A 27429-nucleotide genomic window follows, 5' to 3' on the forward strand; every position below is an offset into this window, starting at 1 on the left:
GGTTATTCTGACAAAGGCTTTCTGAGAACATGAAGCCAACTCCTTGTCCCGACAAAAAACCCTTTTATTAATTTACGGTGAATTCTGCTCATTCACATCCAGCAAAGTCTTTCAAGGGTGGATTTCCAGTCACAGACCTTATCTGGCTTGGAGAGCTGCCAGGCCGATACCTGCAAAACTTGGCAAGGAGTCTCGAAGAGTCACAAACCAATGAAGCGAACTAATTGTCCCCTGCAAACTCCCCTCTCCTTTCGCTCCTCTTTTATTTTCTCTGGGAGGGGTCATTCATCATCCACTTGTGGCCTTAGTCCCAGGTTGACCCCTGTTCTTTAGCTCCAGCTTTTCATCTGGAAGTCTTTAAGAAGATGTTGGATAGCTATTTGTCTGAAACGGTATAGGGTTTCCTGCCTAGGCAGGGGGTTGGACTAGAAGACCTCCAAGGTCCCTTCCAACTCTACTATTGTATTGTATTGTATTGTATCTGCCTGACTGATGTCTTTCTCTGAAGGCATCTGATAACTGGCATAGGGCCCTGGCCCTCTCTCTGCCTCCGACCCAGAGCCCTCATCAAGCCTTCCCCAGACTCCAGGAATGGCCCATGTTCCTCCCCAACCTCCTCACTGTCCGAATCTTTGTCGGCTCTGCTGGCTGCTGGCGGGCCACAACACCGTCAGCCTTTTTAGCAGATATTGTTAGAACTATAGCAGGGTCCCTAAGGGAAGCTAACCAAGGACATGTGCCTTTAACTAGTCCTGTGCACTAACTTAGCTTGACATCTTTCAGCTGATTCCTGCTGCCATGTGTGAGTGACTACAGCACCAAGCAAAGCTTTAAATGTATCACTCAGACTACTACAGATATAAGAGTAAGGTAGTTTGATTGAAAAAAAACCTACAATAAAGCAAATAATGGCTTAATGTAGGGTTTCCATAGGCACTTCTTGAGTGAAAACCAATTGAAGTTACAATGGCGCTGAAAAAAGTAACATGAATAATCCCCACATTTATGACCTTTGCAGCATGCACACAGTTCTGTGATCAAAATTCCAGCACTCGGCAATTGGCATTTGAAATGGTTGCAGCATCCTGGGCTCAGGTGATCACCATTTGTGACTTTCCTTTCTGGCTTCTGACAAGCAAAATCAATAGAGGAACCCAGATTCACTTAACAACATATGATTCACTTAATAAATGCAGTCATTTGCTGAACAACCATGGCCAAAAAAGGCTGTAAAATCGAGTGTGATTCACTGTCTTCCTTGCTTGTCTGGATTGTGGTCAAAAACAAGGACTATAAATATAAATATGGGCCATCAAACTCCAGATCATTAGGTGGCAGCAAAGACATAATGAAATGATCATTGCTGCCCCCTAGAGATTCTTCAAATATTTTCATCCTGGATTTATTCATTTTAGTTTTAGTGCAGTGATGGCGAACCTGTGGCATGCGGAGCCATTTGTCAGGGCACGCGAGGCATGCTGAGTTCACCACTTTTAAAAGCCATTTTTCGCCCTCCCCAGGCTCCAGAGGTTTTATAGGAGCCTGGGGAGGGCAAAAAGAGCGTCCCCGCCCCCCCCGGAGACCCTCCGGAGGCTTCAGGGACCATCCGGAGGCTTCCCTGAAGCCTTCTGAACGCTTAAAACGACCCTCCGAGCAAACCGGAAGTGACTTCCGGTTTGCAGGGAGGGTCGTTTTAAGCGTTCCGTTCAGGGAAGCCTCTGGACGATCCCTGAAGCCTCCAGAGGGCTCCGGGGGGGTGGGGGAGGCTCTTTTCGCCCTCCCCAGGCTCCTATAAAGCCTCTGGAGCCTGGGGAGGGGAAAAAAGCATGTAAAAATGGGGTGGGGAAGCACCTTTTGTGCGCGCATGCGCACTGGGGGTCGCGCATTGCATTATGTGTGCAGCACGCACGCACACGATCCCCCTGCGCTCCCCCCACTTGTGGCACGCGAGCCAAAAAAGGTTCACCATCACTGTTTTAGTGCTATATATATGGGCTCCAAGATCACCGCAGATGGGGGCTGCATCCAAGAAATTAAGAGATGCTTGCTCCTAGGGAGGAGAGCTATGGCAAAACTAGACAGCATACTAAAAAGCAGAGACATCACCTTTCCAACAAAAGTGCGTACAGTCAAGGCTATGGTTTTCCCAGTTGAAATGTATAGCTGTGAAGGTTGGACTATAAGAAAGGCTGAGCACCAAAGAATGGAGGCCTTTGAACTCGGGTGCTGAAGAAGACTCCTGAGAGTCCCTTGGACTGCAAGATGATCAAACTGGTCAGTCCCAGAGGAGATCAACCCTGACTGCTCTTTAGAAGACCAGATCCTGAAGAGGAAGCTCAAGTACTGTGGCCACCTAATGAGAAGGAAGGACTCACTGGAGAAGAGCCTCATGCTGGGAAAGACTGAGGGCAAAAGAAGAAGGGAACGACAGAGAATGAGGTGGTTGGATGAAGTCACCAAAGCAATAGGCATGAGCTTCAATGGACTCCGGAGGATGGTAGAAGACAGGAAGGTCTGGAGGAATGTTGTCAAAATTGATCAGACATGACTTCGCAACTAACAACAACAACATGTTTCAGATTCCTGGGTTCAGCATCACTACTAAATCAATTGGTGAAATAATCTGTCACTGACTTAATCCCTTCTGAATTTAACCTCCCATAATTTTTGCAATATGCTGACTCTGTAAACCCCTTAGAGAGGACTGCAAAGCACTACGAAGCAGTATATAAATCTAAGTGGTATTGCTGTTCCTTCTCTCCCTTTCTCCTCTCCCTTCCTCTCCCTCCTTCCTTCCTTTCCTCCCTCCATTCCTTCCTTCCCTCTCTCCCTCTCAGTGGTTAGAATGCAGTATTACAGGCTAACTCTGCATTCCCACTGCCAGCAGTTCAATCCTGACCGGCTCAAGATTGCCTCAGCCTTCCATCCTTCTGTGGTTGGTAAAACGAGGACCCAGATTGTTGGGGCAAGACTGGACCACCATAAACCAAAGTTGTGTTTGCTGATCTTCACCAGCATTCCTTGCAAACCACAGTTCATGCCTGAGCATGATTTGTGTGTGAAGCCAGATTCAAATTCACTCTTACCCATAGAAACTCATTTGGTGAATCTGGGTTCAATCTACCACACAAGGTTGCTGTGATGGGAACGAAGTTAAAGCAGAGATTTGTTTCCCTCCAACCGTGTTTGGAGGAGGTCAAAGAACAAAACGGGGAGGGCCACAGCTCTCCAGCCAAAGTCCCACTCCATTCCCACATGCACCACAACATTTGCAGAAAAAAAGATGGGTCTTCGGTTGCTTTGTTTTGGAGGCCACCTTCATTTTTTTGGCCTCTTCCTATGGAGATCTCTTACACAGATTGTCCTCGACATACAGCCATTCATTCAGTGACAATTTGAAGTTGCATCATCCCTGCAACAAAATGACGTATAGCCGGTTTTCACACTCGTGACTGTTGCAGCACACACCGACACACCCCTGGCCCTGTCATCAAAATTCAGGCACTTGGCAACTGGCACGAAATCATGACAATTACAGTCCCAGGCTCTCTGTGATCTCCCTTTGCGGTGTTCCCAACCAGATTCCAATAAGCAGAGCCAACAATGAAAGCCAGGTTCGCTTAACAACCGTTCACTTAAAAACTGTAGTGATTTGCTTAACAGCAGCAGCAAAAAGGGTTGTAGAGTCAGGCACAGCTCACTTAACAACAGCCTTGCTTAACAATAGAAATTTGAGGGGTCAATTGGGTTTGAAGGTCAAGGGCTACCTGGAATTCGCCTTGACACTCAGAGTGAGGTGGTGTGTCGATCTTATTAATAAATATGTTATTATTATAATGTTGATGTTATTAATAAATATAGAAGTGTTGCATCATTTATCACCTCACATCTCACGGTTTCTGCCAGCCCCTCACTCTTCCAGTTTCGCTGTCCCATCTCGTCCTTTGAGGGTCCTGGGGGAAATCGCAGGTCTACAGTTTTGGCCTTTTCAGAAAGCTGCATTGGTCAGGGCCTTCTGAGTTTCTGTGCTGTAATTCTGCTTTCTTTAGGACCGTGTAGAAAATCGGAGGGGTGGTATTTGATCCCCTGCAGAGCGTGAATAAACGGAGAAGTTATGCTTTGCACAACTAATGGTATGAATGTAAGGAACAGCGGAAAAAGGTTTGGGGGGAAGAGAGCGAAAGAGATGGAGGTGGGTGGGGAATTCAGATGGAACTCTTTCAAACACAACCAGAGTGGCTAAGAGCTGGAGACAAAGGCAGGAAGACTTTTTAAACAAGAAAGCATAAAAATCCAGGATTTTCACCCATCTGGGATGCAATAGCAGCCAGCCGAACAAATTAAACTACATTCTGATTTAAGATCATTCTCATCATCTTTTGGAGAATGCAAACAAACTTCTAGACAGTTAGGATTGGAGAATTTCAGAAGCTGGGGACAAAAACCATCCTAACAAGGTACCTTCCTTTTTTCTTTCCTTCATTCCAAGCAGCATTTTCTTGCTTCTTATCATAATCAGCCAGGAAGTGAGTTTCATCACTCTTATGCTGGAATTCTTTTCTGGAATTTGAGTTTTCCAGGATTTTCTCTCCTCCCTCCCCCCCCACTTCCCTAAATATTAATAATTTTGTAACATGAAAATTGCTGTACCTTCTAATATTTTATGTTTTGGGGTGCGCTTGTGCAAATTTGCATTTAAAAGGACAAATCGCGTAGATATTATGTTGAAGGCTGAAGGGGGGGGTCATTTGTAAATTGGATCCTGCCCTCCCCCTCCCAGGAAGTTAAGGCTGTGGAGCAGTTGGGAGCATACTCCCAACGGGGGGGTGGGGGTGGGTAGGATCTGAAGCCCACAACCAATGGTGGGTGTCTTTGCAAACTATATCATCATTGGAAAATTGAAGGGGTTCAAAAGTAGGGAAAATACTCTTGTGAGTTAATGGAGGGGGGAGAGAGATAAGAGAGCACTGCCATTTCATTTAAATCTGAAAAGGAGGGAAAATGTGGCAAAATGTATACGTGCATTCCAGATCAAGACGAAGCTTCCTCCTGGTAGCAAACTCTCACCAAGGCTGGTGAGTTCTTAAGAAGAAAAATTGTGCATGTGTATGGCTGCGGGTTCCTTACGCGCGCACTCCAGAGTGCAGTCTCACAATGTCGTGTGGATGTTTTGCGCGCGTGGGAGATACGGCGGATGGGGTAAGAGGGAGGTACGCGCGTGTGGAAACGGTTACGTGCCAGGGGAGCGCCAGGCGGCGGCGGCGCGTCTTGGTCAGCGAAAATGAAGAGGGAAGGTGGCGGGAGAATGCGCGAAGAGGGGGGAGTTTGAGATGTGGAGGAAGGAGTCCTAAGGGGATGGCGAGCCTGGAAGATAGAAATCTGGGGGAGTGGGCGTCCGGGTCTTCTCCCGGTGGGGGAAGGAAAGAAAAGAAACAAAGCGAGGGGGCGTCTTTGGGAATGCACGCTGCGCGTCTGGAGAGGAAGCGGGCGAAATCGCCGGGGGTTGGGTTGGGGGCGTTGCTCCGCCGCGGGGAGGCAAGGGGAGGGGGCGGAAGGCGCCTCTAGGGTTGAGAAAGCAGCGAGCCGAGGCTGCCCGGGGGTGGGGTGGAGCTGGAGAGAAAGCGGGGTCAGCTACAGCCCAGCCAGTCGCCGGTGGACGTTAGGGAAACCGCGGCGCAAAGTCGGAGAGGGCTTCGCGCTCGGCTACATCGCCAAATGTGGGCAGGGGGCGAGCCGTGAAAGGGGGAAAGGCTGCCTCCTCCTCCTCTTCTCGTCTTTCCCCCTTCCCTCCCCCAATGCGATGACCATCTCGGCCCCAAGTTGAGCTTGGATTTCGCTTTCCCAGATCTGGTGTAGTCCAGATGTCAGGGTATTGAAGCCCCCTCGTATCTATTTGGCGGAGAACCATGGAAGGAAGGCTCCATGCACACTTCCATGAGGGTGGGGAGGGGAGGTTCGATTTAAACCCGATGCCCGGTTTGTAAGAGGAAGCCACATTGAACTTGGGAAGGGCTGGGTTGGGGGTGTTAACATGGGCTGCTAGGAACTCTTCCCTCCCATTAAAAATCACACCCTGAAAAAGGTGTTTTCCTTTTAAAATAAAACTCTAGAGGTGTGCAGCCTTGCCAACATTTAAGACTTGTGGACTTTAATCACCAAAATTCCACACAAGCCTTTGAAAGTTGCGTAGATATTCTGTGGATTGAAGTCAGCAAGTCTTAAAATTGCCAGGGTTGGACACCTTTGCTGAACCATGTAGGAGTTTTTATTCTCCTCTAACATCTTCTTTCAGTTCACTTCCACTCGTGATGATTTTATAAAATGAAATTTTCTTAGGAACAATCCCCAAGTGTGTTACTGTTGCTTTACTATATTTTACTATATGTTTAAGCTTCCCAGCCAAGTAGGAGCTGACCAGAGTTGGATATAAGATGGGTGCCTATATAAATGTTTTTTTTTAATAAATGAAATGAAATGAAATAAAAAAAAATAGCCTGCAACTCTGAGATCTCCTCGTGGTCCCTCATCCAATTAATAACCTAGTCTGATCCTACATAATTCTACAGATTTGTTTAGTGACTGTTCAAAGTCACAATGGCATTGAAAAATAATGGTTTACAATTGGTCTTTCAACTTACCATGTTTTTAGCATCCCACAGGATCATGTGATCAAAATTTGGGCACTTGGTATATATTTACAGTGCTTGCAATGACGTGACCTTTCCCAGCTGGCTTCTGATAAGCAAAGTCAATGGATGAAAGCAGATTCACTTAACAACCACATAATTCACTTACTAGCTGCAGTGATTTGTTTAACCACCGTTGCAAAAAAAAGAAAGAAAGAAGAATTAGGCACGTCTGACTAAACAACCGCCATGTACAGCAAGACATTCTGGCCTTAATTGTGATCATAAATTGAAGACCAGCTTGTTGTTGTTAGTTGCTAAGTCGTGTCCAACCCATCGCGACCCCATGGACAACGTTACTCCAGGCCTTCCTGTCCTCTATCATCCTCTGGAGTCCATTTAAGCTCACACTGACTGCTTCGGTAATTCCAGCCAGCCACCTCATTCTCTGTCGTCCCCTTCTTCTTTTGCCCTCCATCTTTCCCAGCATGAGGCTCTTCTCCAGTTAGTCCTTGCTTCTCATTAGGTGGCCAAACTATTTGAGTTTCACCTTCAGGATTTGGCTTCTAAAGAGCAGTCAGGGTTGACCTCCTCTAGGACTGACCTGTTGGATCGCCTTCTCCAGCACCAGAGTTCAAAGGCTACCTACAATTAGCTTTTTGCAGTCAGCCAAGACCAGTCTAATGCAATAAGCAAATTAAGAAGAGCAGAATAATCTGTCTAATTCCATTTACTATAATCAATTCTGTTCCTTCCAAGAATTGTTGTATTGTTTGTAGCACATACTACATCCAGCAGAATTAGATCGGGGTCACGCTGACCTTTTGGGGTTTCTTACAGATCTCTTGAGAACTCTTAATGGCTGTCTTGGCCCAACCTATTAAATCATAAACCATGATTTACAAATACCACGGCTAAGCCAAAAGTAAGCAAATCACATGTCAATGGAGTTTATGAATTCAGCCCTAAGGGAGTTTGCTCTGCGTGAAGTAGCCTGCTGTATGGATAATGTACATAACTATTGTTTCTAATGGACATCCTTGCTTATCCTTTCACTGCAACCATGGATAGCAAGGGGTCTACGTATTTTTCTTCCTTATGACTTGGATCAGGGGTGTAAAACTTGCAGCATCACGCGACGTATCGCTCCTTTTCTCCCCCTTCGCTAAACCTGGCGTGGGCGTGGCCAGCGCCTGATGCATCCTGCCCACAGCCAAGAGTTTGACACCCCTGACCTAGATTATATTAAGCTATGAATCCCACCCATTTCATGGAAGTTTAGGCAGTACACGACTTACAATCACAATCGAGCCCAAAATGTCCATTGCTAAGTGAGACATTTGTTAAGTGAGTTTTGCCCCATTTTATGACCATTCTTGTTACAGTTGTTAAGCAAATCACTACAATTGTTCAGTTAGTAACATGTTTGTTAAATGAATCCATTTCCCATTGACTGCTTGTCAGAAGAGGATCACATGGCCCCAGGATACTGCAACCGTAATAAATACGACCCAGTAGCCAAGCATCTGAATTTTGATCACATGACCATTGGGGGATGCTGCATTGATGGTAAGTGTGAAAAATGGGCATAAGTCACCTTTTTCAGTGCCGTTGTAATTTCAAATGATCACTAAGTGAACTGTTGTAAGTCAGGGAGTTCTTGTAGCTGTGGAATATTAAGCTACAACTAGTTCTCAACTTACAACCAGAATTGGGACCGGAATTCCATCTCTAAGTGATGCAGTTATTAAGTGACTCCCCCTTGCCCAATTTTTCTGCCACGGTCATTAAGTGGATCCAGCTTCCCCCATTGACTTGGTTGCTGGGCAGTCACAAATATTGTTCAAAAGACTCTGGGACCATGCTATCGTCTTAAATACATACAGGTTACCAAGCACCATAATTGCCATCACATGACCTTAAAGAGATGGTAATAAGTATGTGGACGTCCTAAGTAACTTTTTTCAACACTGTCATAATTTGAAACAGTTGCTAAACCAATGTTTGTGGTTCATTGGTGTTCATGGAGAAGACCAGGGGCAAGTGATACTGTATGAAAATGATCCAAATGTCATCATGGGTGTAATTTCTGCAATGATGTGTCATGCATGCGATTGCCTTGGTATTCTAGTCTCTGTGATAAAATAAATATAATTTGGGCTCTAGAGAAGCATTTTTCAACCTCAGCAGCTTCTAAGATGTCTGGATTTCAATTCTCAAAATCGCTGCCTAGGGAACCCAAACATTTAAAAGTTGCTAAGCTTGAGAAATGGCGCTTTACAATATCCGGTGATAAAGAGGACAAAATTAGTTGATTTATTTTTCATGTGCTTGTAACTAAGTGCCATGCAAAACAATGAAATGCAACACCAAAACTTTGGTATAGCAGTGCAGTCCAGTATGAGTTCACAAACATGAGTCGACCCTTATGTTTTCCTGATATGCCTCTAACTTCCAGGAACAAAATGAATTGTTAATATTCACACGTTACACTCATTCAGGGGTCGGCAACCTTATACACTCAAAGAGCCATTTGGACCCTTCTCCCACAGAAAAAAAACAGACCACCGGGAGCCACAAACCCATTTTGACATATAAAATGAAGATACAGTAGTACTGCACATATATATTGTGTCACAACCCCTGGTATGCCCAAATATGGGGGGGGGGGAGCATACTGTTTCCCTTTTCTGTCTATCGGCTCACCCTAGGAGCCATTCAGGCAGAAAGCCATTTTTTAATGTTGCCTTGTTACATTTGTGTTGCATTTGTGCTGATAAATAAATAAAGGGAGCCTAGTATAGATCTATTTCTAGGACAATTTATTTATCAGCACAAATGCAACACAAATGTAACAAGGCAACATTAAAAAAATGGCTTTCTGCCTGGATGGCTCCTAGGGTGACCCGATAGAAAATGGAAGCAGTATGCTCCCTCCCGTATTTGGGCATATCAGGGGTTGTGACACAATATGTTAGACTTATATATTCACTCTAACTACCATGGTTTCCACCAAGGTCCTCTGTTCCGGCGGGAACAGAGATTGAATCCTATTGGTTGAGAGAACTGATAGCTTCCTATAAAAGGGCTGCTGTTAAACCAATCAGTTGCTGGATTGTACATACTGTTCTACTGTTAATAAAGAGCTGCTGTTACCACAAGCCTGTCTCTGCCCAATCTCAATACCCAATCTAATACTGGCGACGAAGGTGGGATAGGAAGGCAAATAGGCGAAGAAGAAGAACAGCGAATCCAGCAAGTAGATCCCGCCCGGAGCTCTCTGCGTGGCATCGAGCGGCCATTTTGAGCGGCAAACTCGAATTGCCCTCTGTACAAAAATGGCCATGCACACCTGAGAGGTTTTTGAAACTGCAAAGAACCTGTTGGAGCCAACCCCACTCCAAGCAGTTCCCTGGGCGGCATTACAACAGCATTGAAAACCCACTATGCGCCCAAACCATCTGTTAGGGTGTGAATTTCGTCCTGAATTAAGGAGGTGAGGATCTTGGCATTCCTTGTAGCATACTTTTGAATAAGCGAAAATAAACCCGAAGCATGTTCTAATAAAAACATTTTTAATATAAAAGAAAATAAAAATACAAAACTTGCTAACTGAATTAATCACATCTTGACAAAGCTATGTGCCTGCCTCCTGGCAAGCGAACAGAAGATCAGAAGAGAAAGTAAAGGAATGTGAAGGAGCATGCGTACTAAATCACTTGCAGATAAGAACTGTGACCTGCGCAGTAAATTTTCAGTGCAGCTAGCAAACCAATTAATGCAGTGACACCCCTTCTTTTGCTAGTTGAGCTGATTTCATCAAATCATCAAATAAGGCATCTTCTTCCGCAGACACCCGTGTTGAGCTGCTGGAAGCAGTTTGTTGAGCACGTCAGTAATTTGATCATGTGTAGATACATATTGCAATTTAACAAAACCTTGTTTAACTACTTGATTTGTGCTTTGATAACGAATGTCAATGTGTCTGGACCTAGAACCTGTGAAATGTGACTCAGAAATATAAACCACTGATTCATTATCTTCCATCACGGTGATTGGTCGAATCGGACGTGTCCAGATATCTGTGATGAAAGCATCAAACCATGTTAGAGAATTACATGCATCCGAAACACAAGCATATTCAGCTTCAGTAGATGAACATGAAACAAAACTCTGTTTTCTCACTTGCCAGTAAACAGGACATCCATTCAGGAACATCATGTAACCTGAAGTACTTTTGCGTGATTTCTTATCACTTGCCCAATCAGAATCTGCATAACAACATAATTCTGCATAATCAGTATGTGTTAAGAGATTAACACTAAGTGCAATGTCGGGTCTGGTCCAACTACTAATGTACAACAGTGACCCAATGACTGAACGATAAAGTGTTTGATCTTCGAACTCAGGACTTGGTTCATGTGTTAAGTTGTGAAAATCTGTTTGCATGGGTGTCTTTGTTGTGTTAGCATTCTTCATGTTGCAATGATGCAGAATGTGGTCAATTTTCTCTTCTTGTGAAAGACTAAACCCCTTCTGTGTTTCGTCAACCTGAACACCTAAATAAGTGCTAATATGACCTAAAGATTTCAATGTGAAGTATCTCTGCAAACTTTTAGCAAAAATCTCACTCATTTTCTTATTTGGACCAATGTAAACAATGTCATCAACATAAACAAGAATTATCTCATATGCATTGTTAGATCTTTTTGTGAACACGCACTCATCAGTCTTCGACTTAATAAAGCCCATTGAATTTAGTTTGTCAGTAAGACATAAGTACCACATCAAACCTGACTGTTTCAGACCATAAAGACTTTTGTTTAGGAACCAGGTATCCCCTTCTTGCTGTTGGAATCCTGGAGGTCCTCTCGCGTAGATCTCTTCATCTAGGTCAGCATGTAGATAAGCCGTATCCACATCAAACTGGAAAACTTCTAAACCAAGAATAGTTGCAGTGGTTAAAGCAATTTTTACACTTTCAGTTCTGACTGTTGGTGAGTAAGTGTTTGTGTAGTCCTCAGGATAACATTGAGCGAAACCCTGAGCTACAAGTCTAGCCTTGTACAATGACTCACCATTCGGTTTCTTCTTGATTCTGTAGACCCATTGAGTGCCAATGACTTTTTCGTTTGCTGGAGGTTTGGCAGGTGTAAACACATTCAGTTTCTTTAAACTGTCCATTTCATCCTGCATTGCTTCATACCATTTGTCTTGCTCTGAATCAGGAAGCTTGATTTGTGTGAATGTATCAGGAGGAAGTGTAACATTGCAAATCAAAGGCAAGGGTGTTTTTGTCAGTTGCCACGAATATCGTTGTGGAGGGATTCCTTTTGTGACCCTCTTGGAACGTCTCGGAACAATAGTCCATTCTTCTTCTTCTTCATCCTCGTCCTCACATTCGTCGCTAGCATCAGCATCTGTGGCTTGCGAAGAGAGAACATCAGGTTGTGAAGAACTGATAGAAGGAATATCTGCCTGTGAATCTTGGTCATCAGGCTGTGTGGCATCTGCAACATCATCTCTAGGAAAATAAACTCCAGGATCATTGGAATGAATCCTGGACCAGTCAATATCTTCCTCAAAATTAGCAGATTGTGAAATCACAATTACATGTTTAGGGTCAATAAATTTGCTCCATTGTGAATTATCATCAATACCCATAAATCTCAGTCTCTTTGCTACTGGACCTCCTTTTCTTCTTTGAGCTAAGGGAATGTTCACCATAGCGTATGAACCAAAAATATGGAGGTTCTTGAGATCAGGCTCATAGCCATACATCATGTAGAAAGGAGTTTGATTTATTACACTGCTCCAAGTATGGTTGACAATGTAATTTGCATATTTGATAGCTTCACCCCAGTATATGTTACTGAGATTGGTGTCTTCTAGGAGACAACGCATCATGGTTTGTAGAACCCCTTGTCTTCGTTCTGCAACTCTGTTATGATAATAATAATAATAATAATAATAATAATAATAATAATAATAATAATAATAATAATTTTATTTGATTAGCCGCAACCCTCTCCCGAAGGACTCGGGGCGGCGTACAATCAAAACGGATAAAAATACATATAAGACAAACATATATACAAAAAGAACAGAGACATATACATATGTGCATGGAGGAGAGTTGACTTATAAGTGAAAGACAATTAAAACACAATTTAAAATCCCCTTAAATAAAATTACTAAATTAAAAAACCCATCAGGAGCGTTACGAAGTTATGGTTGAGCCAGGCCAGCTATTTGGAAAAGGTGGGTCTTGAGCTTGACACGGAAGGAGCGGAGGTCAGTAGTGGTCCTAATATCCGGGGGGAGGTCATTCCACAGGGCTGGGCCCGCCACAGAGAAGGCTCTGCTCCTAGGCGCCGCCCCATGGCACTGTCTGGTGGACGGCACCTGGAGAAGTCCCTCTCTGTGCGAGCGGATGGGTCGTAGGGATGTATGGGGCAGAATACGATCCCGCAAGTAACTAGGTCCTGAGCCATGGAGCGCTTTAAAGATCGTAATGAGCCAGTGTGTATGGAGCGGATGTCTGATGAAGAATTCCATTCTTACGCATCCAGTCCTGGAAACGCTGAGACATGAATTCTGCACCACGGTCACTCTGGATTCTGGCGATGCGAACTTGGTATTGGGTAGAAACAAATGCTGCAAAGTCTTTAAAGATCTGAAAGGTTTCAGATTTCTCTTTCATAGGATATACAAATCCATATCTAGAATGATTATCAACAATTGTCAGAAAATACTTTCTACCACCAATTGTTGGTGGAAAAGGACCTACTATGTCAGTGTGTACCAAATCAAAAATGCGTGTTGACAGGCGTGTAGCGTGTTTGGGAATGGTTGCTGCTTTGGATTTTGCTTTCCTGCAAACTGCACAATCCAAAAACACCTTACACCCCTTTAGATCCAAACCTTTTGCGAACTCCGGCATTTTTCTAAGAACACGGAAACTGGTGTGCCCCAATCTTCTATGCCACTTGTGGATACACCTGGAATGCAAAGGTTTACCAGTTAGTGAATTTTCAACATTAGCAGTTCATGAGGAACCTCAGGCTTGCTCTGAGCAACCTGCTTCTTTATTTTCTGTTTGTTGGCTTTAGGAGCCTTTGGAGTAGCAACAGGATCTCTCTCTGAACCAACTCTCTCTGGGCCTGTGCTTTCCCTTTTTGGAGTTTGCATACTTGCCTGTGCTTGCGGTTTAGGCTTTGGCTTTAAGTAATAAACACCACCAATTAGCATGGTTTCAGCAACAATATCTCCATCTTTAACTATGTAACTTGCTTTCTCGAGGTGGTGAACCTGGAACTTTAACACTCTAAATAAGTGACACTGACTAAGCAAATTACTGGTTGCTGAAGATATGTAATAAACATCAGGGATGAATGTATCGAGCTCTTCAACATAAACAGTTCCTTTTCCCATGACCTTACAAGGGTGGTTGGAGAAGGAGTACAGTTCCCGAAGATCAGATTCAGGCTCGTGCATCTCTGTGAAAAGTTCCTTTCTGTAAGTAACGTGTAAAGCTGTGCCACTGTCCAAAGTCCACAAAAGACGTCTGTCGTACTCTGGATCAGGTTGTGGATCGTTGGTTAAGGCCAATGTGACGAGTGGAGCTTGTGGATCATGCCTTGGACCACGACGACCTTGTCTTCTGCCTCTACCTCTGCCTCTGGAGTCTGTTGCATTAAATTATTTCTGCCAGGAGATGGTGCTGCAGCCACATTTCTTGGCTGTAATATTTCTGCCTGCATGGCATGTGGAATTGGAGAACAAAGAAGATTACGTGGCAATTGTGACGTGTGCACATCTCTCTGTTCTGATTTGCCTGAAACAATATCCACCAGGGTGTGTGTCTTAGGCTTTGGAGAAGAAGGCAAGATGGCGTTTTCAGAAATTTGAAAAGCATGGGAATCTCTCTTCTCTGACATGAACATGGAATAAGCCCTTTTGGCTTGAAATAGCTCATTTTCAAAGAATTCTATTTGATTACGATAGCTTTCCATATCTTGCTCAGAAGTTTGGGGAGAATCATACATTTCTCCTTGTGTGTGGGAGTGAAATTCCTGTGGCCGCAAGAGCTTTGGCCTTGCACCCAGCGTTTCAAAATCTCTAATATTTCGGGAGCATGCATAATCAGGGAGATACTCTACTAACCTCGGTTGTAGATTGTTATCTCCCGGAGTAGTCCCATCATGTTGAGATCTTTCTCCCATAGCAGATTTTCCATCCAGCCCGGTTGCGTCCAGTTATAAATCTCTGCAAAATGTTTTTCTTCTCTTCTTTGGAGAGGCTGAAAATATCTGAATGTCTCTCAGAGAATTCTTTTGGTTTCCTTTTTTTCTTAGGCATCTTGGAAAAATGATTTAATCGTTAAGTGAATCTTAGCTTCCCCGTTGACTTCTCTCATCAGAAAGTCGCAAAAGGTGACCAAATGAACCCGGGACACTGCAGCCGTCATAAATATGAGTCAGTTGCTCTGTTTTGATCATGTGGCCATGGGGAAGTTGCAATGGTTGTAAATGTGAAAAACGGAAATAAGAGTCATTTTTTTCAGGGATGTTGTAACTTTGAACAGTCACGGTTGTAATGAACTCTTGTAACTCAAGGACTATGTGTACAAGACAAACCTTCTTGGTGCTGACCCCAGGATTATGAAAGTGCTTCCCCTGGATATAGAGAGTGGGATTCATAGTCCTTGATTTACAACCCTTCATTTAGTGACGACACTGGAAAAAGTTACTAACAACTGGTCCTTGCATTTAGAATAGCATCCCCATAGTCAAGTGACCAGCATTTGAGCAGTTGGCAACTGGCATGTACTTACAACTGTTTCAGTGTCCTGGGGTCATGGGATTTCCATTTGCAACCTTCCCAGCTGGCTTCCAACAAGCAAACTCCGTAGGGGAAATTTACTTAACTGGACGATTCACTTAACAACTGCAGTGATCTGCTTAACAACCATAGCAAAAAAAAAGCTCATAAAAGTGATGGTAATTCATTTGCCTTGATTATCAGTGGAGATTCTGCTCTCAATTTTGTCATAAACTGAGGACTATCTGTAATCAGCAGATTGTATAATAATTTTTGATGATTCTTCTATAGGGGGGTGTCATTGTGGAGATTTTTTTAAAAAGCTGCTTGGGTGAAGCAGTATAAAACTGCTTAATGCAAGATCTCTGTAAGCTTTTAGGATGACAAAAGCAGATATTGTCCAGGTCCTGTAATAGGTAATCTCATTCGTATCATCTTAAAAACCCACATTGACCATTTGCTGACTTCCTGTGAATTGTAGCTGCTTCATAAATTGTGCTTCCTGTGAACTGTAGGTGCCTAATACTTCATGTTATTTTATTGGAATATTTCTTGCTATTTTGGGAAGAAATGTTTACACAACTGAAGAGTTAATCCAGAGGTGAATGGGGTATCACCTTTCAGTTACAATAATGGTATGGGAATTGCCCCAGATGTTTTGCAATTCTGGAGTTTAGTTCTCTTATTTCATTTATTTGTTTGTCCAATTCCCCGTAGATGCTCAACGGGCTGATCAACGGACTCTGGACAACGTACAACAAAGCTAAAACAAAAAGCATCTAAAAATTATCTATATTTAAAAAGACATTTTAAAAACTTTATAAAAACAAGCAGTTTACAACACATGATCGCGATTTATAACGATTTTGTTGCAAACTGGCATTTACTTCCAGTTCCAAGAAGAAGAAAAACTCCCAATAGGGAACAGTGCATTTGCTTAACGACTGCTGCAAATAAGGTGGTAAAAAAGAGTGAGTTGTTTTATGGTTGATACGACTTTAATTGCCAGGCTCAACTACCATATTAACTAGAGAACTACCTGTATAAACTTTTATTAAATCCTACCATTCCTTTCCCTATTTCAGACGTTGGCTTATGATCAGGATGCCTTGCACAATTTTGGATGGGGTCTCTTGCTTAAATTTAGCAGGGCGATATTTTTACAGATCTCCCAACACCAGACATGTGTTTACCTTTGGATTACCAGAATAGATCTGTGAACTGAAAAATATATATTCTTGCCCTGATGTATGCTTATTGACTCCAGAAAGAGTGCAGAGAAGAGCAACAAAGAGGATTAGGGGACTGGAGATTAAAACATATGAAGAACGGTTGCAGGAACTGGGTATGGTTAGCTTAAGAGAAAGAAGGACTAGGGGAGACATGATAGCAGTGTTCCAATATCTCAGGGGTTGCTACAAAGAAGAGGGAGTCAAGCTATTCTCCAAGGCACCTGAAGGCAGGACAAGAAGCAATGGGTGGAAACTAATCAAGGAGAGAAGCAACTTAGAACTGAGGAGAAAGGTTCGCCATTGCTGAGGTAGGGAATTAAATTCCTAAAGTAAGGAAAACATTTTTCCCTGGTAAACAAACATACTTATTTTTTGAAAGATACACAGGTAGTCCTTGAAGTACAACTGTATTTGAGTCCTGCAAGTCATTATTGTCACAGAGCAGTGCATCATGTGACCGGATCCGATTTTACGACCTTTTGTGTGGTAGTCATTAAGTGAAAACTGTGGTCGTAAAATGAAGAGAGTGGTTGTTAAGCAGATATTGTGATTGGTGAGTGAATCAATGTTGTGAATCAAGGTGTGTTTTGCTAGGTACTGGAAGGAAACACTAGTTTCTGAAAAAAATCACAGTATTGTGAAAGCAGGATACTTGCTGAGCAACAAAAACATGTACAGGAGGTGTTGGTTGGACATCAGAACTTTGGAAAGTATTGGGGGGGGGGTGTTCCGTCATAACTTCGAACATTCATAAGCAAATTAACATAAGTCAAGGATTACCCGTATGGACCCAGAGTCTGTTCTCATTTGTAGATTTTAAATCATGGACAGATTCATTTGTACTGGCCCAGGATTATTTTGAATAATAAAAGTAACCAACAGCTAGAATTATACTAAATCGAGAACTTCCTATATTTTTTGCTTCTCTCACGCACAAGACGAACAAACAAAACCCTCATTTTCTGTTAGAAAATTGAGAAACGATGTCAGCATTTCAGTAGGTTTTGGTCAATATTCCTTCCTTCAATGTTCTGAATCAGCAGAAGCCTGCTGACATTTTTTTTCAAGGTCAGCTTCATGGTATACTATGGAGTAGCATGTGCTTTGTTTGATGAATGTGCACTTCTGGCTAAGGAAATACAGTTGTGTGCCTGAGTAATTTAGGAAAATGTATCATTTGAATGTTATGTGTTAGAAATAGAAAGCAATGGCTCTTTTGCTGATTTTTTTAACCCCAAAAGATGGCTTAATCGGTTTTAATGTTCTTTTGTCTTCGTAAGGCTTTCTCCTGGTCTTAAGATGATCTGGATTTGATGGGTGTCCCCATCCCAGCCACTGCCCTGTGGCAGAATGGGGAGCAGCTCTTCAGCCCTCAAAATCTGCACAGACCACCAAGGAGGCATCAACTGGATCAGCCTAAGTCCAGACGGGCAGTGGCTGCTAACGGGCAGTGAGGATGGGACGGCACGACTCTGGAGCACTGCCAACAACCAATGTCAGGCCCACTTTCAAGGTAGGTAGAATGACAGAATGACAGAATAATAGAGTTGGGAGGGACTTTGGAGGTCTTTTGGTCCAAAATTTGTCCTTTGGTTCCAGGATATAAATTGATTATGGACCATCTAGTCCAGGGGTGTCAAACTTGTGACCTGCAGGCCAGTTGCGTCACATCCTAGCCCCGCCCCTGCCTGGTTTTAGTGAAAGGGGGGAAGTCCCGATACGTCACATGACGCCGCCATGACGATGCAAGTTTGACACCCGCGATCTAGTCAATATTGATCCTCAGCAACCAGAGAGATGGGCGTTCTCCAGGTGAATTATCTCCAATCTGGTCCTTCAAAACTTCCAATGGTGGACCCGTTTCTGTTGGAATATAATCTGTCCATGTGGCTGCTGGCCATCCTTTTCTCTTTCTTCCCACCTTGTCTAATATTATTAGATTTTGCTATATAAAACTATAAGGGAGCTGGATCTTTGCAGTTGGTTGATTGACCGACATGCCAGGAAGTTGATGTTGGCTTTTGATGATCTTCTCCAAAATGACTCGTCCCCCAGTCTAGCTGTTCAGTCTCCCAACAGTACACCCATTGCTGCTATGCAGGTAATCCTCAACACCGAAGGTGCAGAGAACGCTGTTATCTTCCCACCAAAGGTGGTTCCTATTTTTCTACATGCTTTCAAACTGCTAGGTTGGCAGAAGCTGGAACAAGTAACGGGAGCTCACTCAGTTATGTGGCACTAGGAATTCGAACTGCCGAACTGCCGACAAGCTCAGCGTCTTAGCCACTGAGCCACTCTGTCCCTTGGCATCCTCAACTTACAACCATACACTTAGTGACTGTAGGTAAAGGTAAAATGGAAATGAATGAAAAAAGTGGCTTGACTATTTTTCATACATACTGCATCCTCATGTGATTAAAATCCAGGTATTTGGCAATTGGCAGGTACTTATGACAGTTGCAATGAACTGAGGTCACCTTTTACGATCTTCTGACAAGCAAAGTTTTGTGTTAGCCACAGAAAAATTGTGTTACTAACTTAAGAACTGAAATGCTTCACAACTAACAACTAAGGCTAAAAAGGTCATTTTTCATGGGTCAAAACCCATTTAAACACTGTCTTGCTTAGCAACAGAAATGTTGGGATCAGTTGTGGTTGTAAGTTGAGAACTGCCTGTAATCAAGTCCATCTACCTCTGGCACATAAACTCTTCCAAATTGACCAGATGTATGGAAAAGATGGATATGGAGATCAATTTGGTGTGAGGATTAAGATTGTGGCCTAGAAACCAGATTGTTTCGCTTTAGGCATGAAAACCAGCTAGGTGACTTTGGGCCAGTCACCAGGAGACTGTGAGTTCTAGTCCTGTCTTAGTCATTAAAGCCAGCTGAGTGACTCTGGGCCAATCACAAGGAGACAGTGAGTTCTAATCCCGCCTTAGTCATGAAAACCAGCTGGATGACTTTGGGCCAATCACCAGGAGACTGTGAGTTCTAATTCCGCCTTAGTCATGAAAACCAGCTGGGTGACTTTGGGCCAATCACCAGGAGACTGTGAGTTCTAATCTCGCCTAAGTCATTAAAGCCAGTTGAGTGACTTTGGGCCAATCACCAGGAGACTGTGAGTTCTAATCCCGCCTAAGTCATTAAAGCCATCTGAGTGACTTTGGGCCAATCACAAGGAGACGGTGAGTTCTAATTCCGATTTAGGCATGAAAGCCAGCTGGGTGACTTTGGGCCAATCACAAGGAGCTTGTGAGTTCTAGTCCCGCTTTAGGCATGAAAGGCTGCTTGGTGACTTCTGGCCAGTCCCTTTCTCTCAGGCCAACCCACCTCACAGGGTTGTTATTGTGGGAAAAAGAGGAAGAGGAAGGAATATTGTGAATGTTTGCAGCCTTTTAGTTATTTATAAAGTAATAAAGGTGAGATAAAAATCTAACAAATAAGTATGGATGCCATATAGCTGGGTCAATAGTGTCATAGAAACAGCGCAGTGTGTGGCTGCTTTAGACTTTTGTTTACATGCCCACGCACTTAATCACATGCACGAATATACTCTTTTTTACCCCCTCCTATGTCTCATGATTCTGCCCTGGGGGGACGATCCTCAGCCCAGAAGCGAGATAGTCCTTGCCTCTCCTGCTTTTAAAATAGATGTTGCAGGCAGAGAGACATGTCAGGCTACGGTGGCAGGCAATCTGAAGCTTTTCCTGACTAAAATCCTGAAGTAGAATTTAAATGGGGGTGAAGTTGCAGAGGAGGAATCTATTCTCCCACCCCAATTTTTTCCTTTACAGTGTTTCTCAAGCTTGGCCACTTTAAGACAGGAGGACTTCAACTCCCAGAATTCCCTAGCCAGGATGGCTGGCTGGGTAATTCTGGGAGTTGGTCCACTCTTCTTAAAGTGTCAAGGTTGAGAAACACTGCATACTCTGGAAATCATCTATAAGTTTTTACAATGTAAAGACATTTTAATGTGCTTGATTGTTATGCTGCAGATGTTTCATTTCTGGGTTTATTAGCTTGTTTGCTATTTATTTTTCTTTATGTACATTGAGAGCATATATGCACCAAAGGCAAATTCCTTGTGTGTCCAGTCACACTTGGCCAATAAGGAATTCTATTCTGTTCTGTTCTGTTCTGTTCTATTCTATTCTATTCTCTATTCTATTCTCTATTTTTTCTATTCTCTATTCTATTCTCTATTCTATTCTATTCTCTATTCTATTCAATATTTTTAATTCTATTTTATATTTTTCATATTTAATATTCTATTCTCTATTCTCTATTCTGTTCTATTCTCTATTCTATTCAATATTTTTAATTCTATTCTATTTTATATTTTTCATATTCCATATTCCGTTCTGTTCTGTTCTGTTCTATTCTATTCTATTCTATTCTATTCTATTCTATTCTATATTCCATATTCTTAATTCTATTCTATTTTCTATTTTTTATATTCCATTCTATTCTAGCCTACTCTGTTGCGATACCCAACAGTTCAACCCTACATACATTATCCACCATTGAAACGATAGCAATACGTTTGATCTGTCTATCTGTCTGTGTGTTTATTCATTCATTCTAGGCCATGAAAGCTACATCACCTTTTGCCACTTAGAAAATGAGGTTGCTTTCACCTGCAGTGCAGATCACACTATCAGAAAATGGGACATGATGACCGGAAGATGCCTCACTATTTATCGTGGACACACATCCATTGTGAATAGGTACATATTAAGGGTGATTATTTCATGTTTCCTAGACTCACTCACTTGCTCTCTCCCTCCCTCCCTCCCTCTCTCTCTCTTCCAGTCTCTACATCAGAGGCAGTGACGTGCGGTGAGGTTTATGAATGGTGAGGCACTGATACAGTGCTGGGTTTCAAATATTTTTAGACTTGTGGACTTCAACTCCCAGAATTCCACAGCCAGGCATGCTCAGTTCCAATTTAAAGCGACAGCATTTGTTTTTCTCCTTTGCTCCTTCTTTCTTTTTCTCTTTCTTCTCCTTCCCCTCCTTCCTCCCTCTCTCCCTTCTTCCCCCTCTTTCAAACACACACACACACGCACACACACACACACAGAAGTTGGATTGGATTATCTCTCCTACCCCTTCCCTCTCTCACTCACTCTCAAACAAACCCCCCACACCCACAAAAGTTGGATTGGATATCTTTTCCAGTGGCTTGAAAGCAGCTCCTCTGCCATCCCCCCCCCCCCATTCCCCTGCTGCCTTTCCCAAACACCTCCACCATTGCAAATGCAGCCTGCTGTCTGGGTGGGAAATGCCTGGAACACAATAAAGCCCACCCACCACCTCCTGCTGGCAGGCTGGGGTGAGAGGAGAGGCAGAGAAGCCGGAGGGGAGCTGATCCGAGGTTTCCAAAAGAAAGAGGCTGGGGGGAAGTGTGTGTACTACAGCATGGCTCTTTGCCTGGCTTCCTGCCTCCTCCTGTGGTCTCCTCAGTGCTCACTTGTGCTCTCCCTCCCCAAGTGTAGTTTGATTGCAGGTGGAGCCACGTTGCCTTTTCAAACTTGTAATCAGTGAAGCTGGGCTAGATTTTTATATAGTTTTATCCAGCTGTGTGTGTGTGAGAGAGAGAAATGAATGGGGGCCTGGGGAGGAAGTCACTACACTTGGGGAGGGAGAGCACCAGTGAGGTTAAGCAGAGTCATCCACGGTGAGGCAGCAAGTAGCTCAGCTTTTTACTTTTACTTTTTTTTTTTCATGCTGAGAGTGGTGAGGCTGTGCCTTACTTGCCTCACCTGACTGCACGTCACTGATCAGAGGTGTCAAACTTGAGGCCCAGGGGCTGGATCCGGCCTGTGGGATGCTTAGATCTGGCCCACGGGACCGCTGTGGGAACAGCAAAGAACTGGCCCATGGTGACTCGGCCAGCGAAAACAGAGCTGGGGAGGCTGCATGCATCCCCCATGCTCCGTTTTTGGCTTTGACAGCCTTTTTCAGCCCTCTGCTAGCTGGGAAGGGATAGGGAAGGAGGAAGGGAAAGAGGAATGACAAAGAAAAGTTTCCTTTTGCAACCTTCTCAGGAAGTTTTCAACTAACAAAGTCAATAGTGGAAGCCGTATTTGTTTAACGACCATGTGGTTTCCTTAATAACCGTGGCCGAAAGGGCCATAAAATTGGATGCAATTCATTTAACAATTGTCATACTTAGCAATGGGAATTCTGATCTCAGCCGTGATCGTAAGTTGAGAGACTACTATAGTAGAAAAACATAACCTTCGAACAGTGGTGGGTTACGACCTGTACGCCCCAGTACGGGCATACCGGTGCCTGTCAGGAGCACCGGGTACCATTCCAGTATGGTGATCTGGAGGTCCCGCCTGCCCGCCTACCGTCCTTACCTGTATTTGAGCTCTTCGGGGCTTACGCACATGCGCACGGAGCATACGGCGCCTGCGCAACGCTCCACTAAGCAACTGGAGCGTCGTGGAGGCATCGCGAAACGTCGCAGTTGGTAAATACGCATGCACATGCTGCGCACGTTCATGTGGTGGATGCCGGGCACCTTTGCACCGTACCGGTTGCACCAGGATCCGGAACCCACCACTGCCTTCCGAAGTGAACTTTCTGCACAAATAGCATGCATGTTATTTTGTTAAGCCAGGATGAGAAATTTGGTGAGTGGCTTTTTTCTCCCAACAGAATCCTCGTTTTCAAGGATTACCTCTTCAGCGGATCCTATGACAGGACTGCCCGCTGCTGGAGTGTGGATAAGGAAAAACTGATCCAGGAGTTTCGGGGCCACCGCAACTGCGTCCTGGCCCTGGCGCTCTACTCTTCGAAGGATGTCCTTGAGGAGGAGGAGTTGGAGGAAGAGGTGGAAGAGGTGGAAGAGCTGAGCCAAGACTTCCTGGTGACGGGGAGCACGGACTGCACTGTCAAGGTTTGGTGGGTGTCCACTGGGCGCTGCCACCAGACCCTGCTGGGACACACTGGGGCTGTCTTATGCCTTATACTTGATGCTCCAAATAGGGAGCTCTTTTCGGGAAGCACTGATTACACCATCCGTACTTGGAACATTGTGACAGGGGAACAGTTGAGAGTCTTCAAAGAGCATCAAGGGTCCATCATTTGCCTTGAGGTAAGAGAGGTTGCATTTCTTCCAAAGGTGGTATTGAAGTTTGCAGTATTTGTGCAATTGATATTTTTTGGGGAAGGAAAAAAAAAATGCAGGACAGGAAGCTGGTTTGAAAAAGGAACAACAGAAGAGCTGGGCATACAGAGTTGGAAAAGGATTCTTAACAAAACAACATCATCCTAACAAATCTATCTATGTCTGTTTATCTATCTATTGCAGGGGTCGGCAACCCACGGCTCTGGAGCCGCATGTGGCTCTTTCATCCCTCTGCTGTGGCTCCCTGTCGCCAGTCAGCTCCGCAATGGATAGGGCTTTCGGTTAGGATAGGTAGAGGGAAAAGGACGCCTCGCTAGGAGGAGACTCTATGATGGGGGAACCAGACTGCTGGTTGGCTCCAGAATTGAACGGGGGGCTTCCAGTTAGGACTTTTGTGGCTCTTTGAGTATTTAAGATTGCCGACCCCTGATTTACTGTCTCTCTTTCTATTCTATTCCTATTCCTATCCTATCCTATCCTATTCATCTATCTATCTACACATATGAACTACACATCTGTGTATGGTCGGTCTGTTTATCATCTATATCACATCTATCTATCTCTATATCATTTATCTCTATCTTTATCATCTATCTATCATCTATCTATCTATCTATCTATCTATCTATCATCTATCATCTATCTATCTATCTATCTATCTATCTATCTATCTATCTATCTATCATCTATCTACAGTATCTGTCTGATTTATTAAATTTATTTTCCACTCATCTCATTTCAAAGCAATTCTAGTTGGCTTACAGCATTAAAAGCATAAAACATAAATATTTCTAAAAAATAAAAACGATAAAAATATTCCTGATACAAGAGGCTAGTTGTAATCCATAAAATATCTAGCTGAGTAGATTCACAATCCAGCGTATCCCATGGCGAACAGAAGAAACTATCTGACTGCCCTTATCCCTAAAGTGGGTTTTGAATCACCCCACTAGAAAAGCTCAGCTATTATGGGTTTCTGACCCATGATTTATGACTGGAATCTGTGGACCCACATATTGTGGTATATTCAAGAAACCATGGTTTATGAAAACCATGCTTTAGAAAGATGCTAGATGCAATCTTGTTTGGGGAATTAATGATGGAGATGGATATTCATAAGTAACAAAACATGGAGAATTTCTAGGGAGCAAAAGTAGGAACAACAGATGTCAGTGTTTCCTTTTATTTCTTGGTATTGTTATTATTATTTATTGGTTGAACTATAATATCTGCACTGAAGCCAAATCATAGATTCCAAGGAAAGCATTTAATATCTATGTAAGGTAATTAAGAAATGGTAATGCTTTGGTACAGGTAGTTTTCAACTTACAATCACAATTGGGGTCAGAATTTCCATTGTTAACTAAGGTGGTCATTAAGTGAAGCACATGGTCATTGAAGAAATTCTGGTTCACTCGTTGACTTTGCTGATCAGAAGTCCAAATTTTGAACATGTGACCACAGGGACACTGTAACAGTCACAAATGCGATAACTGTTCATTAGTTTTTTTTTTTCACTTGAGTTTTGAACGGTCACTAAGCGAATGGTTGTAAATTGAGGACTACCTGCACCTAGAAAGCAGTTGGCTGGATTGCTGCCCATAGAACTATGGATAGTTTTGGGGGAAAGAATCCATGGATCTTGATAGTGATTAACACAGCAATAGATTACTCTAAATACAGACAATTGTTTTGTGCTGGTGGGTATGAAGGAAGCATTTTGGTTAGAAGACAGACTACTATATAAATAATTTCAATAAATAAACACTTAAATAAAAATAAATTATTCTGGGAATCCGCAGTGTTCCATATTTCTCTGACGTACCTGCAAAATATTAGCATTGGCTTTTTCCAGGAAAATTTTTTATCAAGACTTGGAACAGGCTCTTAGTCCAATTGTTCTTGCTTTCTATGTTCTGTAGTATCATTCTCCAACTAGAGCAAATAAAATGTTTTTTTCAAATCCAGCTGAGGAGACCAACTAAGCCATCTTCAGATTATAAATTGGATTTCTCTCTCTCTGGCCATGCTTTACAAAAATCATTGTTAAAACTGAATATATAGATACCCTGTGTTTCCTTGAAAAAAAAGACCAGATCTTATTTTCTCTTGGGCCCCAAAATATGCACTAGGGCTTATTTTGGATGTGCGCATCTTATGTAAGGAAGGCCTACTTCTTCGCCTTGCCTGTGGCAGGGCAGGAGGCTGCGTGGCGCGTCAGTGCTGCTGCCATAAGGTGAAGGGGCGGAGCTGTCCCACGCGCCCGTCGCTGGCTTATCTCACAGCCAAGCCACCCACACCTCAACACTTGTCTTGCCTCATGGCTACAGCACCAGCACACCAGAGGTGGGTTGCTAATTCTTTTACTACTGGTTCGGGCTTGCTCCCGCATGTGCACAATGCTTCTGTGCATGCGCAGAAGCACCAGGGCAGATGGGCGGAGCCTCCCACTGCCGCTGCTACCAGTTTGGCAATCTGGGCAAAACCGGCAGTAATCCACTTCTGCAGCACACTACTCAGCCTCCTGGTCCATTGTAGCTGCAAGCAGAAGAAGTGAGCCAGCGGCCGCGTGGACTCCTGGTGAATATGGTTGCTGGTGCTGCCACTGTGAGGCATGTGTCGGGACATGCAGGGGCCCTGAGGTAAAGCGGTGTAGGACACAGGCAGCTCCACTCCCTCCTGCCTTGCCTCAAGGCGACAGCACCACCAGTAACCAGACAAAACGGATGGGTTGCCACCTGCACAGGGGCAGGGCTTATATTACACACAGATGTAAAAACGTGGTAGGCTTATTTTCTGGATAGGTCTTATTTTGGGGGGAAACAGGGTAGTCCTTGTCTTACAACCACGACTCAGCCTAAAATTTATATTGCTAAGCGAGACATTTGTTAACTGAGTTTTGCCCCACTTTATGACTTTTCCTCCTACAGTTGTTAAGTGAATCTCTGCAGCTGTTAAGTTAATCTCTGCAGCTGTTAAGTTAATAAGATGATTGTTAAGTGTCTCTAGCTCCCCACTGACTTTGCTTGTCAGAAGCTCACAAAAGATGATTCTGCGACACTGCAACCGTCATAAATTTGAGCCAGTTGACACGGTCTGGGTTTTGATCACATCACCTTTGGGAATGCTGCAACAGTCGTAAGGGTGAAAAAAGGTCATAAGTCACCTTTCCCAGTGCTGTTGTAACTTCAAACTTCACTAAACAAACTATTGTAAGTCGAGGACTATCTATATTTGGAAAAACTATTGTTAAAAAGATTCTTTTTTTGGCTACCACTTCCCCTGTCCCCTCTAAATCTTAGAAAATTAATCCTTACTTTTGTTGATAGAAAGTTTGTCTTTCTAATGAAAGAGGAAAAAAAATGGAGTGTGTTTTTTCTTGATTGACCACTTTATTTTATTTTGACATAAACACAGCAAAGAATCTGCATAGGTTTTCTCGTAATATACTTGGTATGTGTCTGGTGATATAGGATACTTTCAGCCTCAGGCTGTGTTGTTTTTCCATTCCATTAGCCAAATGAATGTTGTGGGAGATTGTATGGACATTTTAAAAAAAATCAAAATAATGGGTCACTTTTAGAAGCGTTCATTCCTTCAAGAGA

The 27429-nt window shown here is 43.4% G+C and overlaps 1 protein-coding gene across 1 annotated transcript in view; it reads left to right on the forward strand.

The window, feature by feature from the left end:
- Positions 1-5056: 5056 nt before the first annotated feature.
- Positions 5057-27429, forward strand: part of WDR86 (WD repeat domain 86) — a gene marked incomplete at its 3' end in the record, with an annotated part of 39915 nt that continues 17542 nt past the window's right edge. The window contains exons 1-4 of the mRNA XM_081970677.1: positions 5057-5075; positions 17962-18194; positions 21269-21410; positions 23353-23791. Of these exons, the coding sequence (XP_081826803.1) occupies positions 18032-18194; positions 21269-21410; positions 23353-23791 (744 nt within the window). The 5' untranslated portion in view covers positions 5057-5075; positions 17962-18031. The remainder of the gene's footprint in view (positions 5076-17961; positions 18195-21268; positions 21411-23352; positions 23792-27429) is intronic.

This window comes from Natrix helvetica (assembly GCF_964273705.1).
Source record: "Natrix helvetica genome assembly, chromosome: Z".
Taxonomy (NCBI): domain Eukaryota; kingdom Metazoa; phylum Chordata; class Lepidosauria; order Squamata; family Natricidae; genus Natrix; species Natrix helvetica.